We start from the raw sequence: 15,154 nt of genomic DNA, 5'->3' as shown, positions 1-15,154 counted from the left end.
GCTTTCTGTGCGTCTTTGACATATTTCTGCTTCTCTCTTATGAAGATACTCATGATGACATTTAGGGCCCACTCTGATAATGCAGGATGATGTCCTCATCTCAAGATCTTGAACTTAATCTCATCTACAAAGACATTTTTCCTAAATAAGGTCACATTTTCAGATTTCTAGGATTAGGATGTAGATGCTACATCTGGGGAAGAGAGGGTAATCTTCAGCCTACCACAAGCACCTGTTTTGACCACAAGCAATTAAAAGTCCAGGGAGATTAGAGACATGCAACAGTGTGCATCCTTGTACCCAAGAACACATAGTCTAATTGAGGATCATCACCCATGTCCAACACTGTGAAGGAGCCCCAGGAGCTAAGCCACAGTCAGCATGGACAGGCTGCACAGCCTTGTGGAAAGGGCCTGGGCTCTGCCCCTAGGCTGCCTGGTTCACATCCAAGCTCTGCCATATGCTAGCCAGGGCCCTTGGGCTTAATTATCCTAACTCCATAAGGATGTTATAAAGATTAAGTACGATATGCACAGGGGTGGGAATTTAACTGGTGCTTATGATTCAACATCCAATAAATAGGACAGCACAGGCTTCCAGAACTGAGAGTGATTCCCCAGTGAATGATGAAGATCAGAGGGCAGAGAAGTGCAATGACTTGTCCAGCATACACAGTGAGGGAATGCTATAGATGGGTCTATAACCAAGATCTTCCAGCATTGGTCATTTTCCTCCACTTCCCAAAGACTTCTCCACAGATAGCAGGGGGTTTCCATTTACACCACTGGTTGAACCAGAGCAGACTGGAGAGGGCCAGGTTCTCAGATGCAAACAGATGCAACCCTCAGGCTATCATTATTAGCTTGCTGTTCCAAGACTGCGGATGAACCTTCCCACCGACAGAAGAGGGGAGCCCGGAGCCCTCACCCCTTTCCCAGTCTACACTGCCCATCTGGAATGCCTCCATTTGGATGGTTCTTACGAGTGCTGCTTTTGCCAGGCAAATGAGATAAGAATGAACAGATGAAATGGTGTTTGCTACCAGTTCTTTGCTCCTATCTGCGGGTCTTTAGCTGGGTCAATGTTTAACCCTTGTCTGGAGTCAATGTTTAATCCGAGACCAGTCAGCCCTGTAATCCAGCCGTCTCCCTCAAGCCTAGAATATGGAGTCACATTAGTATTAATCACTGAAAAATAGCATGTGTGACAGAGAATCTGCCCAAGCCAAATAGCATCCTCTCCACCATTTTAAAGGATATTGGCTGTTTAGAATTAGTCATATCCTGATGGCTACCTGATCTATCGATAGATAATTGTATTTCCTGACCCTCGTTGTGCATGGGCAGAAACACAGCATTTATTCTTCTTGTTCCAGTTCTGCCTTTTGGGTTGGGGGAGAAGAACATGGGAGGGGGACTATTGTTCTTACTGCCCAACTGGCAACTTGAGGGCTGCTGGCTAGCAAGGAGAAGTGTGGCCACCACTTGGAAGCTGGCTAGGAGAGCTGGAGCTGGACTAGTCTAGCAGGTTGGACTTGGGGAAGTGTTTGGAGAGCTTATGAGCCCAGACTTATGCGTGAAGGCCCCAACCTTTTCCCAAAGTGAGTCTTTTTGTTAGGGAGCAGGTACAGGATGGAGGAGAACCATTTACCAAAAGACTCCCTATTGGCCTGACGACTGGGTGATATAGTATGGGGGCTTTCCAGCATCTTTCCTAAGGAGCTCAGGACATCTGGTAGAAGGGTGCCAATGAGAGGACAATCAAAGGATGGGAGACTAGGTGATGGGGGTGTGGGGGGCGGGTGAAAGAAGGGGAGAAGACCGTTGCCAGATTAGTGACTCCAATCTTTGAAGTGTTGGATTTACTAGTCAACCATATGCATGTGAGCTTCTTATCTTTTCTTTTTCCCCAATGAATGCCCCCATTGCCTCCTTCTCCTTGACTACCTGCTTACTGTGTCACTGCCTGGAAGTCCACTTCCTCACTGGTTTTCCAAGCTCAATTGACTCCCAACCAGAGTGAAAACAGCGCTCCCTCTGGGGCCTCTGGGGGTTGTCAGTGCCCTTTATCATTCAACTGGAAGAGGCCTAAAGGCAGAGGCTGTGCCCCAGGGACTGGTTCTGTCTTGCCCTGAGGAGGCTGTCATGGTGCAGGGAGCAGCTAAGCTGAGCACCTAAGAGCCTAGAAATGGAAAATTGGCTCTGGCCCGAAAGATCTCTTGGTTCCACTTTGGGGCTGGTTTCCAGTTCCAAGGAGCTTTTATTCTCTGGTCCTGAGAGGCAGGGACAAATGAGCAAACCTTTTCTGAGGTTAACAATCCACTCTCCTGCCCTTTCTTACCTCCGCACCCTGGCTAGGGAGGAGCAGAAGGAGGAAGAATTTTTGGAGTAGACATCCAAAGTCAACAGGTGAGTGTCAGGTAACAGGGCCCTGCCCCTCTCATAAGCCACTGGAGTCCCCCTGAAGACTGGCTGTTTCCTTGTTCCTGGTCTGAGTCTGGCCTTCAGCCCAAGGTCTGCTTGGCAGGCAGCCACTGGAAAACTGTCCATGTAATCCCTGTGGCCTGTGCCCATCTGAGCCTCAGCGTTCCCATCTGTAGATGGGGAGTTTCCTTCTTTCTGGTGATATATACTACAAGTAACTTAGTTGTCTGTACTACACTGGTGATGGAGGGGGAGGAGAGAGCTGGTCAATGGAAAGTTCAGGCCAGTTGCATTTGCTAAGCAGACAGCCCTTTTCCATTCCAGGCCCTAAAGAAGCAAACTCTTTGATGCCCTATTTCTGAACTCTTGTCACAAGTGAATTGCAACATCTTTAGGGCAACTTGGAAAACACTTTGCACTTGGTAGCCCTGGTTCTCTCTCTCCTCTCTAAAATACTCAGGGTTGGGGAGGCAGGGATTGGAAATTCAGGGAGAGAAGTGGCCTTTGTTTGACCTCCATGCTCAGAGCAGAACTGGTAGTTCTAGACAGGGCAGGCAAACTAGGCCGGAGGTTGAAGAAGGCAGAATGTAAAAAAAAGAGGCCAGATCCTAATCGGTGAATGTGCATCTTTAATAAAATAGGACCAGGAGGCAAAGGGTGGCCACTGGCCAGGTGACCCAGTGACTCAGGGCTGGGAGTTCCACATGCCTCCAGAGGTATGAGCAGGGTCCTCTGGGCTGGCACTTCTCTGCTGTTCACCTGGGTTTCAGCTGGCCCTGTGAAGAGTGAGCAGTGGGTGACGGTTCATCTTCCTGTGGACAGTGAAGGGAACAGGCTGGCCTGGGAGGGCCAGTGCCTAAAAGTTGAGTTGTGTCACTTAATGAAGAGTGGACAGCATGGTGACCACAGAAGGTCCATTTCCTTCAGCAGAGTCTCCATTCTCCATTCAGTGTCTGTCAAGCTCTCAGCTCTGGGGTCTCTGCACCAATGGGGCACAACCAAATAGGCCATGTCTACTTAGCTGAAGAGCATTATAGATCTTTCCGTGAAGGCTCCTTCCTCTGTGTCTGACTGAGGCTGCTGGTGAGCAGATTCTGTTTTTCTCAGACAATACTGGCCATTGGAGGAGAAGAAGCAACCCCTAAAGTGTTAGCAGAAGACACTGAGAAGTTGGCTTAGGGTCAAGCATTTGCCCTGGGTAACCTTAGATGGATAACCCTATGGATCATTAAGATCTGAGTCCCACTTGTAGAAATGCCCGCAAGCACCTCAGGGCTGGTGCCTGAAGTTTTACCTCTCTGTTCTGGCTCGCGAGACTTATTTTTTTATGCTTCAGTAGGCCAGGACAAGAATAAGCTAGTTAGTGACTCAAGAGAATGAATTACTGGAAATGATTGTGCAAGCTAAAAGAGCGAAGTAAGCCTGTGGAACTCTAAGCAGGAAAGGACCTGAGCAAATGCCCAGTCTATAAAGCCAAACAAGGAGGGAAGCAGGTGGCATAGTAATCGAGGATATAAGCTGAGGAGGTGGACCTTGTTTCAAGTCTCAGCTTGCCCTTTCCCTGTAGTGTAATTATTTTATTTCTCTGGACCTCAGTTTTCTCATCTGTAAAGTGGAACTCATCACACCTACCTTTCTGATATGTCACACTGAATGTGATACAGAAGGTGCTGTGTACAGACACAGGAACGTGTAGCAGTTAATAAGCAGGAAGGGAACGCCAGAGAGCTGTGCCCGGGCCCAGGAAGCTGCTTGATCCTAAGCAATCAATGGCTTCCCTGCATCCTGAATTAGATATCCATCGGGAGGTCTCCCTGATGATAGCCTAGTGATGTTTCCCTGCCCCTCATCTCAGTGGTGGGGACATGTGCTACCAGGGAGATAAGATAAAATAAAAAGATAAAGTCTCTGACCATACCTAGGGGTGCAGGTGGCTTGCTCTATGCATTTTGCCTCGGGCCCTTTAAGAGAAGCTCCTGACCCAGCTACTCATCGGTTGGTCTATAAAGGAGAGCAGCAAACACTCGGGGCTACCCTGCTTCTTTCCAACGCCTGGCCCTGAGATTAACCTTGGTTCTGCACTGGCTCTCTCTTTGAACTTGTCTGGCTTCTCCCGCTGGTGCATCTCAGCTCTCTCTAAACACTCCCTACTTCTGGACACTCTCCTGGCTCCAATCACTTGGCCAACCCTTTTGCTGGACTAGTCCCCTCCTGCCCCCAAGATAGGAAGCCAGACAGGACATTCTAGTTACTCAAATCCAGAGAGAAAATATCAGAGCTGTTCAGAGGAAAGAAGGAGAGGTCCCAGAGAGGGTGGCCAGGAAGCTCTTGAGGAGGAGCAGATCAGAGCGAGGCCAGGAGAGTCTTGGGTGATCTAATGGCTTAGGGCAGGGATTGGCAAATTACAGTTCAAGGGCCAAATGCAGCCTGGCTTCTGTTTTTGCAAACAGGTTTCATAGGGAACAAGCCTGGGTCATTGGCTTGGGCATTGCCTCACTGCTTTTGCGCTACCCAGGCAGAACTGAGCAACTGCCACAGGGACTGCATAGCCTGCAAAGGCTAAAACATTTACTGTCTGGCTCCTTGCAGAAAAAGTCAACGGACCCCTGGTTTAATGCACTGGTCTTCCCTGCCAGTGATCTGAGAAATCCATTTTGGTGAGATTGCTTCACTGAACAAGAGTCCAACATGCCTGGGGAAGACACATAAGGTCGCACCCTCGTGTTTGCAATGTGCAAATAAGGTATACCAAAGGCTCTGAGAATTCCTGCATAGAAGAATCTGTTGTTGTTTAACTTAGCATTTCCCAAACTTTTTAAAAATATTTTTTTTAGTTGTCGATGGACCTTCGTTTTATTTATTTATATGTGGTGCTGAGAATTGAACCAGGGCCTCACATGTGCCAGGCAAGTGCTCTACCACTGAGTCACAAACCCAGCACCCCCAAACTTCTTTGATATGCTAAACCTTCTTTTCCTCTGAACACCTCTTAGCATCCCCAAAAGCTGGTGTTCTGTGACTGCCCCTGGAAAACACTGGTTAGGTATAAAGAACAGCCTGACTTCTTGACCCATCCCTGCCACCAGTGAGTCAAGCGGCCTTGGCTGGATGATGTACCTGTCAGGACCTGCTTTCCCACTGGTTGAAGGGAATGATGGTGTCTGTCCTGTCTCTCTCTTATAGGTTCTTCAGGCAGGTCCTTGAGATAGCAGGCATGAAAAGTACGGAGGGATGACTGTGATCTTTGGATGACTAGTTGGCCAAGGGCACAAATCCTCTACTGATCCTCCCTCTGCTCTCTATCACTAAGTGGGTTAACCCCAAACAGGCCTCAGTTTCCTCACTTCTTGGCTGAGGGTTTTAGACTAAATCTTTAGAATTTATTAGCTTAGAAATTCTGTAGTTCCATGTGGTTAGATGCCTGAACTTGCTTACTTCTCTCTCACAAACCATGCAGACTGTATCTCTTTGGTTTTCTTGGTCCAGGACCAGGTAGGAGGAGGTATTGCTGAAGGATTTCTGATGCTGCTGATAGCTTAGGACGTGGAAGCCCAGCCAAGCATTCTGGAAATGTCTGCTTGACAGTTCTTAACTCGATATTGGAGGCTTCTTTCCCTTCTGCATCTGCTGCTCAAAGGCAGCTCTGTCCAAACACAGAATGCAGACAGCTCGCTAGCACATGAGGGGAAGGAAAAGAGCAGAAGTGATTCCTCAAAAGAATCGGGGTCAAGGGCGGAGCAAAATTTCCCAGCAGACACGAGGTAACATGGTTATAAGGCAGAATCCACATAAAATGCCTCTTTCATCTCCCAACCTGTTCCCTAAAACCAAGTTCCAGCTTCGTCAACAGTCTGTGGTATCAAGGATTTATAAGCAATTGAACAAGAGGAGCATTATAATGGTAAAAATTTACTGAAAAATACTTTCTTCCTCCATGAATTTAGGAAAATTCCAAAAAGTCTTGGCTGGGTGAGAAGGTCCATGACATAATGAGAATGGACCCAAAATCCGGGTGGTGACTGCAGGGGTGGGTGTTCTTCCCTTTGGTCTCTGTGTAGAAACCACCTGCCAATGGCATTTAGGGGACTCCCAAAAGAAGGGACAGAGACACAGGGAGATTCAGAGTGCTGGCCTGGGTGTGCCACCTAGCCCCTCTTGCCCTACCAGCTAATCAGTCACAGATATTTATGGGGATCCCACTGAGTTGGAAATTCTCTAGGGACACAAATGGACAACACAGTTACTTCTGTAGAGCAGCTTAGACTGTGCGTGAGCGGAAAAGACTGGCATGCTTGAGTAGACAGACTGAGTACCAACAGAAAAGGGGGCACCAGAGAGGATAGGGTGATGGTAGAGAAGTTGTCACCCTTTTCATCGATGGGAAGCCTTTGACATTTTCAAACATCTAGGAATCATAATTCCACTGCTTTCCTAGGTGAGTCTTCCAGTGTTTAATAGGTTCCTTCTTGAAGCCTTCGTTGTCATCCTGCTCCCCTTGGCTGTGAAGAAAGCTTGACCTTCTGAGGCCCGAGACAATCAGCTGCAACTTCTCCAGCTGGAACCCAGTTCCTTTAGCTTCTCTTCATACAGGCGGGAGGGGGCCGGGTCATGAATGTGCTTGGTCTTGGTCCTCCTTCCATGATTACTGAGCCATTTATCTTTCCATTCCTGAGAGTCCTGGGTCCCTCTCTGGGGCAGTCGGACCTGCTTGGGTAGGAGAGTCACCCTGCAGCATCTTCCTTTCCTCATGAGGCAGCTGAGCTGGTGAAAGGGTGGGCTCCGGGAAATGTGTCATCTGAATCAGGGTGACCCTGGGGGCTGCCCTTTCTGCCTCCTGAGCTGCAAAGACACAGAGCAGGTTATGGGGATTCTAGGGTGACCAGCACTGAATTGGATTCCTCAAGGACCGCCTCCACCCACCTCAACTTTCTGAGAACTTCCCAAAACTTAGCAACTGCACAGCAGAGATCGGGCCAGGCCTTTAGGGGCCTGGCTTTGAGAATTTCAGCCTCCCTGCTTGCTCCCAGAACATCTCACCCTTTCTTCACCAGGTCTGCACACCTGAAGCACTCACTTTAGGAGTATTTAAACTTGGCAGATGGCTGTGAGGATATTGGTGGGCCCGTCAGAAGGGTGTACATGCAGTTTGGCCCATGGCTGGGCCCTGTTCCCCTGCCCTCTGCCTCTGGGGCTGCTTAAGCAGTTCCATGCCTCTGGTTAGCTCTCCGAAGAGCTTCTCCTTGGTCTCTGGGATGCCACAGATGATTCAGTCTAGAATTTAGCTCTACATCTGAAAGTCCTAGCTACGACCCTAACCTGGCCCAGTGTGTGTGGGAGGGGCATGAGGGACAACAGTCCTCTATTTAGCCTCAGGGCCACTTAAACTCAACTCACATGGTCTGTTTTTTCGAAGTCTCCTTTGCAATAGGATCAGAGCCACAATCAGAAATGGGGTTAACACAGCGCAGACTGGAGTCAGGATCTGAGAACTGATTTCCTCTGGAAAATCACTGGAATGGAAGGCACCAGGGAGGGCATGGGAAGAACACAGGACAGGAGAGGTTAGAGAGGACCGAAGGTTAAAGGGCCCGCGCCCCTCATTTCACAGGTAGAGAAACTGAGATTGGCTGCGGCCCCTGTCCCCACAGTTGGTTAGTGGCAGAGATGGGGCTGCTGCCTTTGAGTTCTCAAGCCCCAAATCCTTTGCCTGATTCCAATCCCCTGTGTGTGGGTTGCACTGCGTTCCCTAGTAAGAAATGGGACAAATGGGAGGAAGGACTCTGGGCTTGGCATTTGGCTCTGCCACAATCTTGTGGCTTTGGCAAGTCACTTCCCCTCTCTAGAACTCCTATTCCTCATCTTAAAAAAAAAAAAAAAAAAAAAAAAAAAGTCCAGAGGGCTCTAACCTAAACCATCTGCCATTCTAATATTTAGATATTGCTTGCAAACCATCTGCCATTCTAATATTTAGATTTTGCTTGCAAACCATGTGAACGTATTTAGGTAGCCCTCTTGCGTCAAGGACCCTGAGTGGGGGAGGGTGTTTGATGCTTCTGTTCCTTGCCCCTTACTGTCAAAAGGGAGAGAAGGGAGAAGAGGGAGAGGGAGGGACATGCCAGGGAATGGGGAGAGGAGGGTTAAACTCTGAGGAGGGGCCTGGGGCTCACCTCTTCATGGAGGACTCCATGCCAGGGGGTTTTCGGGGGCCTGTTCCTGGGGCCTGACTTGGCTTTGCTTGGGGACCCCTGTCTCCAACAGTGCTGTCTAGGTCTCCATAAGTGCTTCCTCCCACAGATGCCGTCTCTGTGCTGGTGGTGCTCAAGGTCCACACGCCTGTAGTTGGGGTTGCTTCTTCAGTGGAACCCGGGGCCGGTTGCTTAGAAACAGGTGTTGCTTCTCGGAGGGTTTCCTGGGCCAGTTGTTCAAAGACTGGGGCTGATGGCCTCGTGGTTCCTCTGGTTCTCCTGGCTGCATCTGGATCTGTCCAGGCCCTGTCTGTTTCCTGCTCTGCCCTATCAGCCTCAGTAGTCATCTCCCCACAACCCCTGCTGACCCTAGCTGTATTTGTGACTAAGCTATGGATACTCTCCTCCCGAACACTTTCTGTTGTGCTGGACACACGGCTGAGCTTTGAAGCTGGGCTCTCTGGCGTGGGGACTGTTGCCTTAATGGAACCCTCTGTCCCACTGCCTGTCTCAGGAGTTTCTGCCCAGGTTGTAGCAGGGGTTTGTCTTCCCTTGGCTGTCACTGTGCTTTGGCTGGTTCCTGAAGTCAAAGGAACTCTGTCCCATTTTGTCCCCTGTCCTTCTAGAGTTTGGACAGCTCCTGGGGTCCATCTGTTGGATGCTGGAGATCCTGTTCCAAAGGATACCGTGACCAGCTCGCCGGCAGCCAAAGTGGCTGTGGGGATAACTTTGGAAGGACCTGTGTGAACAGCAGAGGGGGAACACATGGGGAGGCTATCCAGGGTGCCAGTTAGATTTAGCAAACGACACTGGGTTTAAAATATTTGCTAAACAGGATGTGGCCTCAGTAAGAGGTGCAGTCTTTGGCCAATATGTCGGATACAATAAAGAGGTGGGGATCCCAGATGTAATCTCTAGTCTCTTGCAAATATGGACGATTTATATTCCTCTCTCCTTCCCTCAGACACACGTATTTTCTCTCCAGCTGCCCAAGTGCCCTGTGCTAGCCCTTTCCCCAGAGGCCCACAGCTCATCAGGGTACTGCTCTTCAGGGAGGAAAAAAGAAACCCAGGTTCCTGCAGAGCAGCCAGGCGGAGCTGAGGGGTGGAGAGCAGCAACCTGGGAATCCCGCCTGCCCCCTTGCTGGCCCTGCCCACCAGTGGCCTCTCTCCCGGAGGCCCTCCTGCTCATGCTGGAACCTGCCACAGAGGCCTGGGTTTGAGAGCTGTCAAAGGCCTGCTGAGGGCCTCAGCCAGGTCTGTGGTAGGAGACCCAAGTCCCAGTCTTTCGTCCTGCCTCTCACAGCTCCTCTGCAGGGCTGCCCGTTCTCTGCATGTCTGAACACAGAACTTCTAAGACCCCAAGAAGCCACATTTTCTAATTCACTACCTGCTCAGAACCATCTCCAGATACATGTTCCACAGCATTGGGGCAGGGGACAGGGACGAGGTGGGAGAGCTCATGTGCATTCGGTTGGCTAGTTTTTCCTAATATCTACCAGGGATTGAACTCAGGGGCACTTAGTGAGCAGTTCTTTTTTCCTTTTAGATATATTTTATTTAGAGACAGGGTCTTGCTAAGTTCCTTAGGGCCTCGCTAAGTTGCTGAAGCTGGCTTTGAACTCGAGATCCACCTGCCTCAGGCTCCAGAGCTGCTGGGATTATAGGCTGTGCTTCTACCTTCTTTCTGCAGGCAGGTTCCTTCTGAAATGAAAGGCTGCCTCTGAGAGTTTTGCCTTGCCCCATCTTTCCTCAGTGCTCTCTAAAGGCTTAAACTTTGCTGGGCCTGGGAGTCTTCTCATGCTCCTTCCTAGCTCGGGCTTCTCCCCACGTGGCTCATCATTCATGGGTTCATACCTACAGAGATGGTCAGATTCATGCTCAAGAACAGCCTGTTGTTTCTGTCTCCGATGCCACAACGGTATTGTCCCACATCGCGCAGGGACAGTTGGGACAGCCTCACCACAAACAAGCTACTCTGTGGGAAGTCTGCTAGAGTCACACGACCCTGGTAGTCACGGTGAGTGTAGTGGTTGCTGGACACAATCGTGTGGCAGATCCTCGTTGGTACCTCCAGACGGCACCAGTACTTCCTCTGGTGCCTGTTGGCTGACAAGGGGGTGTAATGGCACTGGATGGTGATAGCTCCCCCAGGTTTCCCAGACACCAGCTTCGGGCCCTTCAATGTATTTGCAACTGCAGGCAGAGAAAAAAGTCAAAGGGGAGGGTGGGGTGGGGAGGGTCGCCGTTGGGAGAGTTTCAAGTTCAAATGCTGCTAAAATAGATCGGAAGATGCCACTGTGAAACTGCAGCAGAATCAGTACAGAAATGGCAGAGCTTAGCCCCTGGAGAGGCAGTAGTCACCCCAAGATGTGGAATGGAGCTATAACCAAGGCCCCAATGGGAAGATGAAAACAGTGAGGGGCTTACCCACTGCTTAGCTAACATTATCACAAGCGAATCCTTCTTAACCAGTCCACTTGGGTTCATTCCACGTACTCCCGTGCAGATGTTTGAAAAGATGCCACTTAAGCTCATGTTAAGGGCTGAGGCAGCACCTGACACAGGGGCCCAGTTTGCAGGCAAAGATACAAAACAGTGAGAAAATATCGGTGTGCTTTTCCTCAAGAGCATGTCCTGAAACACAGAAATCCTGCTGTGCTCGGTGGGTCCAACTCTGGACGATGGCTGCAAAGTCTTTCACACTGGCTATTTCTCTGCAGAAGCAGGAATGACCAAGTGCTACTGTGAAAGGACAGGTGAGCGGTACTGTGGATGCCGGCTTTGGCAATAGACCTGGCAGCAGTTCCTGCTGGAGCCACAGTATAACGGTTGCTGAATGACTTAAACTTGATAAGGTGCTAGCAGAAACAGTTTATTCTTTCTCTCACTGACTCTCTGTGCTATCTCTGTGGATTTCTTTGCTCCTTGATGAAATCTCGGGCATAATACTCATTGTTTAGTAGCTTTAATTTTCTCTCTTAGGTAATAAAAGTCCAATCAAGTCTAAAATTACATTTCCAGCCCAATGCAATAAAAGATTACAATGCAGTTTCTTAAGCAGTCAAAGCTCTTCCTTTCTCCCAGCTGGGCTTAGAGGCCTACCACAGAGGAGAGGGACAAATTGGGGTCTCTTGTTTTGCTCTCTCCTTCCTCTGTTCAAACCTGTTCTCAGGGTCCCCTCTGGGGTTCGGCACGGAGGGGAGGGGACAGAGAAAAGAGAGAGGCTTCTCTGCCCTTGGTGCTTTCTGTGCAAGGCAAATGTTCTAAATAGTCTCTTTTTTTGCCACTCGGATATCTTTTTGGTGGCTTCATGTGGCTGTTCCCTTCTTGTGAGACCAGCCTCTCCTTCTGCTGGCCTTTTTGGCCACTGGCAACAACCCTATGACTTCTAGCCATCTGCTCCTCTTTTTGTGGTCACAATGTCCTCTGGGTGGACCTGTCAATGGAGGCCTGTTTGGTCACAGGAAGCACACATCTGTCCTGCTGTCAAAAGAAATCCGGAACATATGAATGGCTTTCTAGAAATGTCTCCCCTTATTTGGCTTAAACTGGGGGGAAAGCAGGTGGAAGGGAATCTAGTACACTGACATCTTTCTCCAAAACAGCTCCTCTGCCCTCTGAGGAGTGTTCTTTGGCTTGGAAGGCTCCATGGTGGTTTGTCACTGGAACCAGGTGTACAATCTGTTTCTACAGTCCTGCCAAGTGGCTCAGCATCTTGCTTTAGCATGTGGGTGCTTGGCAATTTGTTCTATGTCTTTAGGGCCTCTAAAGTCAAGAAAGTTCTGTTTAATATTCTATTTCCAGGACAGCTAAATAATTTGTGGGTCTCAGTGCAAAATTAAACTGCAAAAACTCTTGTTCAAAAGTTACTAAAAATTTCTAGATGTCCACAGCAGCAAATTAAACCAAGTACAGGGTCCCTTTACATGAGCTGCCCGTCTTATGTGTGCTAAGCTCTAATCACAGTAGAGGTCATACATGCTATATTGTGTTACTGCTCACTGTAGATTTTACTAAGCAGCCTACCCAACCATGCCACTGATGATAAAGTTCAATAGTAACTTATTATTAAATGGTAGGACTATTCATTATGACAAACAAGGACCATCTCAAGGCAACAGCAGTGATGCTTTGATTAGTGTTCAGGAATTCTCCTGATCTACATGTGGCACATTTGAGAGGGGCACTGTTCCATTAATCAGCAGGGTGGGGAAGTCTGACTTAGCAGTAAAGAGCTTATTAAGAGGATGTGGGGAAAAAGGTATACTCATACATTGCTGGTGGGGCTGCAAATTAGTGCAGCCACTCTGGAAAGCAGTATGGAGATTCCTCAGAAAGCTTGGAATGGAACCACCATTTGACCCAGCTATCCCACTCCTTGGCCTATACCCAAAGGACTTAAAATCAGTATACTACAGAGATACAGCCACATCAATGTTCATAGCTGCTCAATTCACTATAGCCAGATTGTGGAACCAACCTAGATGCCCTTCAGTTGATGAATGGATAAAGAAACTGTGGCATATATATACAATGGAATATTACTCCACCATGAAGAATGATAAAATGGCATTTGCAGGCAAATGGATGAAATTGGAGGATATCATGCTAAGTGAGATAAGCCAATCTCAAAAAACTAAAGGACGAATGATCTCGCTGATAAGTGGATGAGGACATATAAGGGGGGGTATGAGGGGTTAGCGTTAGGGTTAGGGTTAGGTTTAGGGTTAGGGATAAGGAGGGTGGTAAGAATGGAGGAAGGAAGGACTGTATAGAGGGAAAAGAGGGGTGGGAGGGGTCGGGGGAAGGGAAAAAAATAACAGAATGAATCAAACAATATTGCCCTATGTAAATTTATGATTTTTAATTAAAATAAATAAATAATTAAAAAAAGAATCCTTAATCAACTCTTGCAATGCATCTTTTAATTAATTGTAAGTTAAGAACCAATACCTTAAGAACTCATGTGCTAGGTTACTAATTAATAGCTCAGTTTTATATTAAAATTAAGGGGTTATTTTTGGAATTTTATATTAGTCATCTGTGAGAATAGTCACCTATGAGAATTAAAAATTGGGCTAGCATTTTAGGATCCACGTGGTACCATCTGGGGCTCTGATACCAATTCTTTGCCCTTGGTGCAGGTGGGTGCTCCTGGCTGTCACCCATCCATCATTACCCAGCCTATGTCTGATGCTCTGGCTTCTCTTAGGGAGGTCTGAGCAAGGCCTGCAGTCAGAGGGAGGCTAAGGACTGTAGCCAGACTTGGTGTTAGAAAGGTCTGTGGAAGGACAAAGGGAGAGGAGAGGTCGTACCTGCAAAAGAACTCTCCTCCGGCCAGCAGAGGGGTGAGGAAGACATGAATACTTCCATGGCACAGAGGTGGGTGCCGGGGGGAGAGAGTCGCCCTGCAGCCATCTGAGATGGGGTCCTCTGTGTGAAGGGGCCAAAGAGGAACCTGGGCAAGGGGAGGGAGCTGAACTATCAGGGGACTGTCCAGGTGTCCACAAAGTCACCCACAAGAGGAAGAGGTGGGAAGAGCAGCCAGCTCTGGACCCTGCCTGGCCAACCCATCAAGTAGGAGCTGCTAGTCCTCAGGCCCCTCCTCCCTCCATTGCTCTAATCCCACCAGGGTCCCCAGCGTCAGGGAAGAGAGGAAGGCAATCACCACACCCGCTTCCTGGTCTGCGGGGCTTGGGGAATGAAGGGGTACATCTCTGAATGAAGATTGAAGCACTGACCAAAATATTTAGCTGGACACTCAAAATGATCACATTTAGAACTTGTGAGACTAGGCCGCTAATTTCCAACGATTAGCTATGGTAGCAGAAAAATCATGGGCCTGCTTGATTGAGGGCAGGGGAATCTACTTCTTTTACTGAAAAAATGTAAAGAAGACAGTGGGATATTAAAATAAGGAGGTGGTGTGATTATATAATACAGAGAGTACTTACTCAAATATTGGCTGCCTTTGATTCATTAAAACTTTGATTTGTTGATAAGCCAGATGTGGTTTATTCCTTTTTGGTATTATCATAGCATTTTCATTCATTTAGTAATAAATTGTTAAGCATCTACTTGGAATTAGATTTTAGGTAATAGACATTCTAGGCACATGCTATAGTCCTTAATGGCTCCCTATTATCATAAAATCCAGATGCCACTGAAAGGAGACAAGGTCATTTATTATTTGAACCTGACATATACCTAGTCAGTCTTACCACATCAGCCTGCAGGGACCTTTAGGGCTGGGGTACCGTCTCTCATTTATCTGTCCCCAGTGCCCAGCACATAGTATAAAATAAATGAGACAACTTTTATTGTCATGTAGTTTCTTCGTAGACTCTGAGCTACTCTGAGCTCTGAGGAGGAAAGTATCTTCAATTTTAGGTCCCTAGTGCTGGTCCCTGCACTTCAGAGTTTGTAGAATGAGTGATAAAGAAGCCCCACAATATTTCTGTCTTGTGTATACCCTGGAACTTTTATCTTGAAAATTCAGCTGACTTTGAGTCACCAACTCAAAGGGAAGAGAGCGCTTGTCTCC

General features: G+C 48.3%; 1 protein-coding gene across 1 annotated transcript; it reads right to left on the bottom strand.

Annotated features, from left to right (window-relative positions):
* Positions 1 to 7,077: 7,077 nt before the first annotated feature.
* FCAMR (Fc alpha and mu receptor) lies at positions 7,078 to 14,762 on the bottom strand (the record flags this gene model as incomplete). Its single annotated transcript, XM_079106482.1, has 5 exons — positions 13,926 to 14,762; positions 10,465 to 10,803; positions 8,591 to 9,347; positions 7,818 to 7,933; positions 7,078 to 7,262 (listed from the first exon to the last, which is right to left on the bottom strand). Exons 1-5 carry the CDS (start codon positions 14,026 to 14,028, stop codon positions 7,078 to 7,080), a joined length of 1,500 nt encoding a protein of 499 aa, XP_078962608.1. The 5' UTR covers positions 14,029 to 14,762.
* Positions 14,763 to 15,154: the final 392 nt, after the last annotated feature.

This window comes from Sciurus vulgaris, assembly GCF_902686455.1.
Source record: "Sciurus vulgaris genome assembly, chromosome: 12".
Taxonomy (NCBI): domain Eukaryota; kingdom Metazoa; phylum Chordata; class Mammalia; order Rodentia; family Sciuridae; genus Sciurus; species Sciurus vulgaris.
This window is presented reverse-complemented; position numbering and strand designations above follow the sequence as displayed.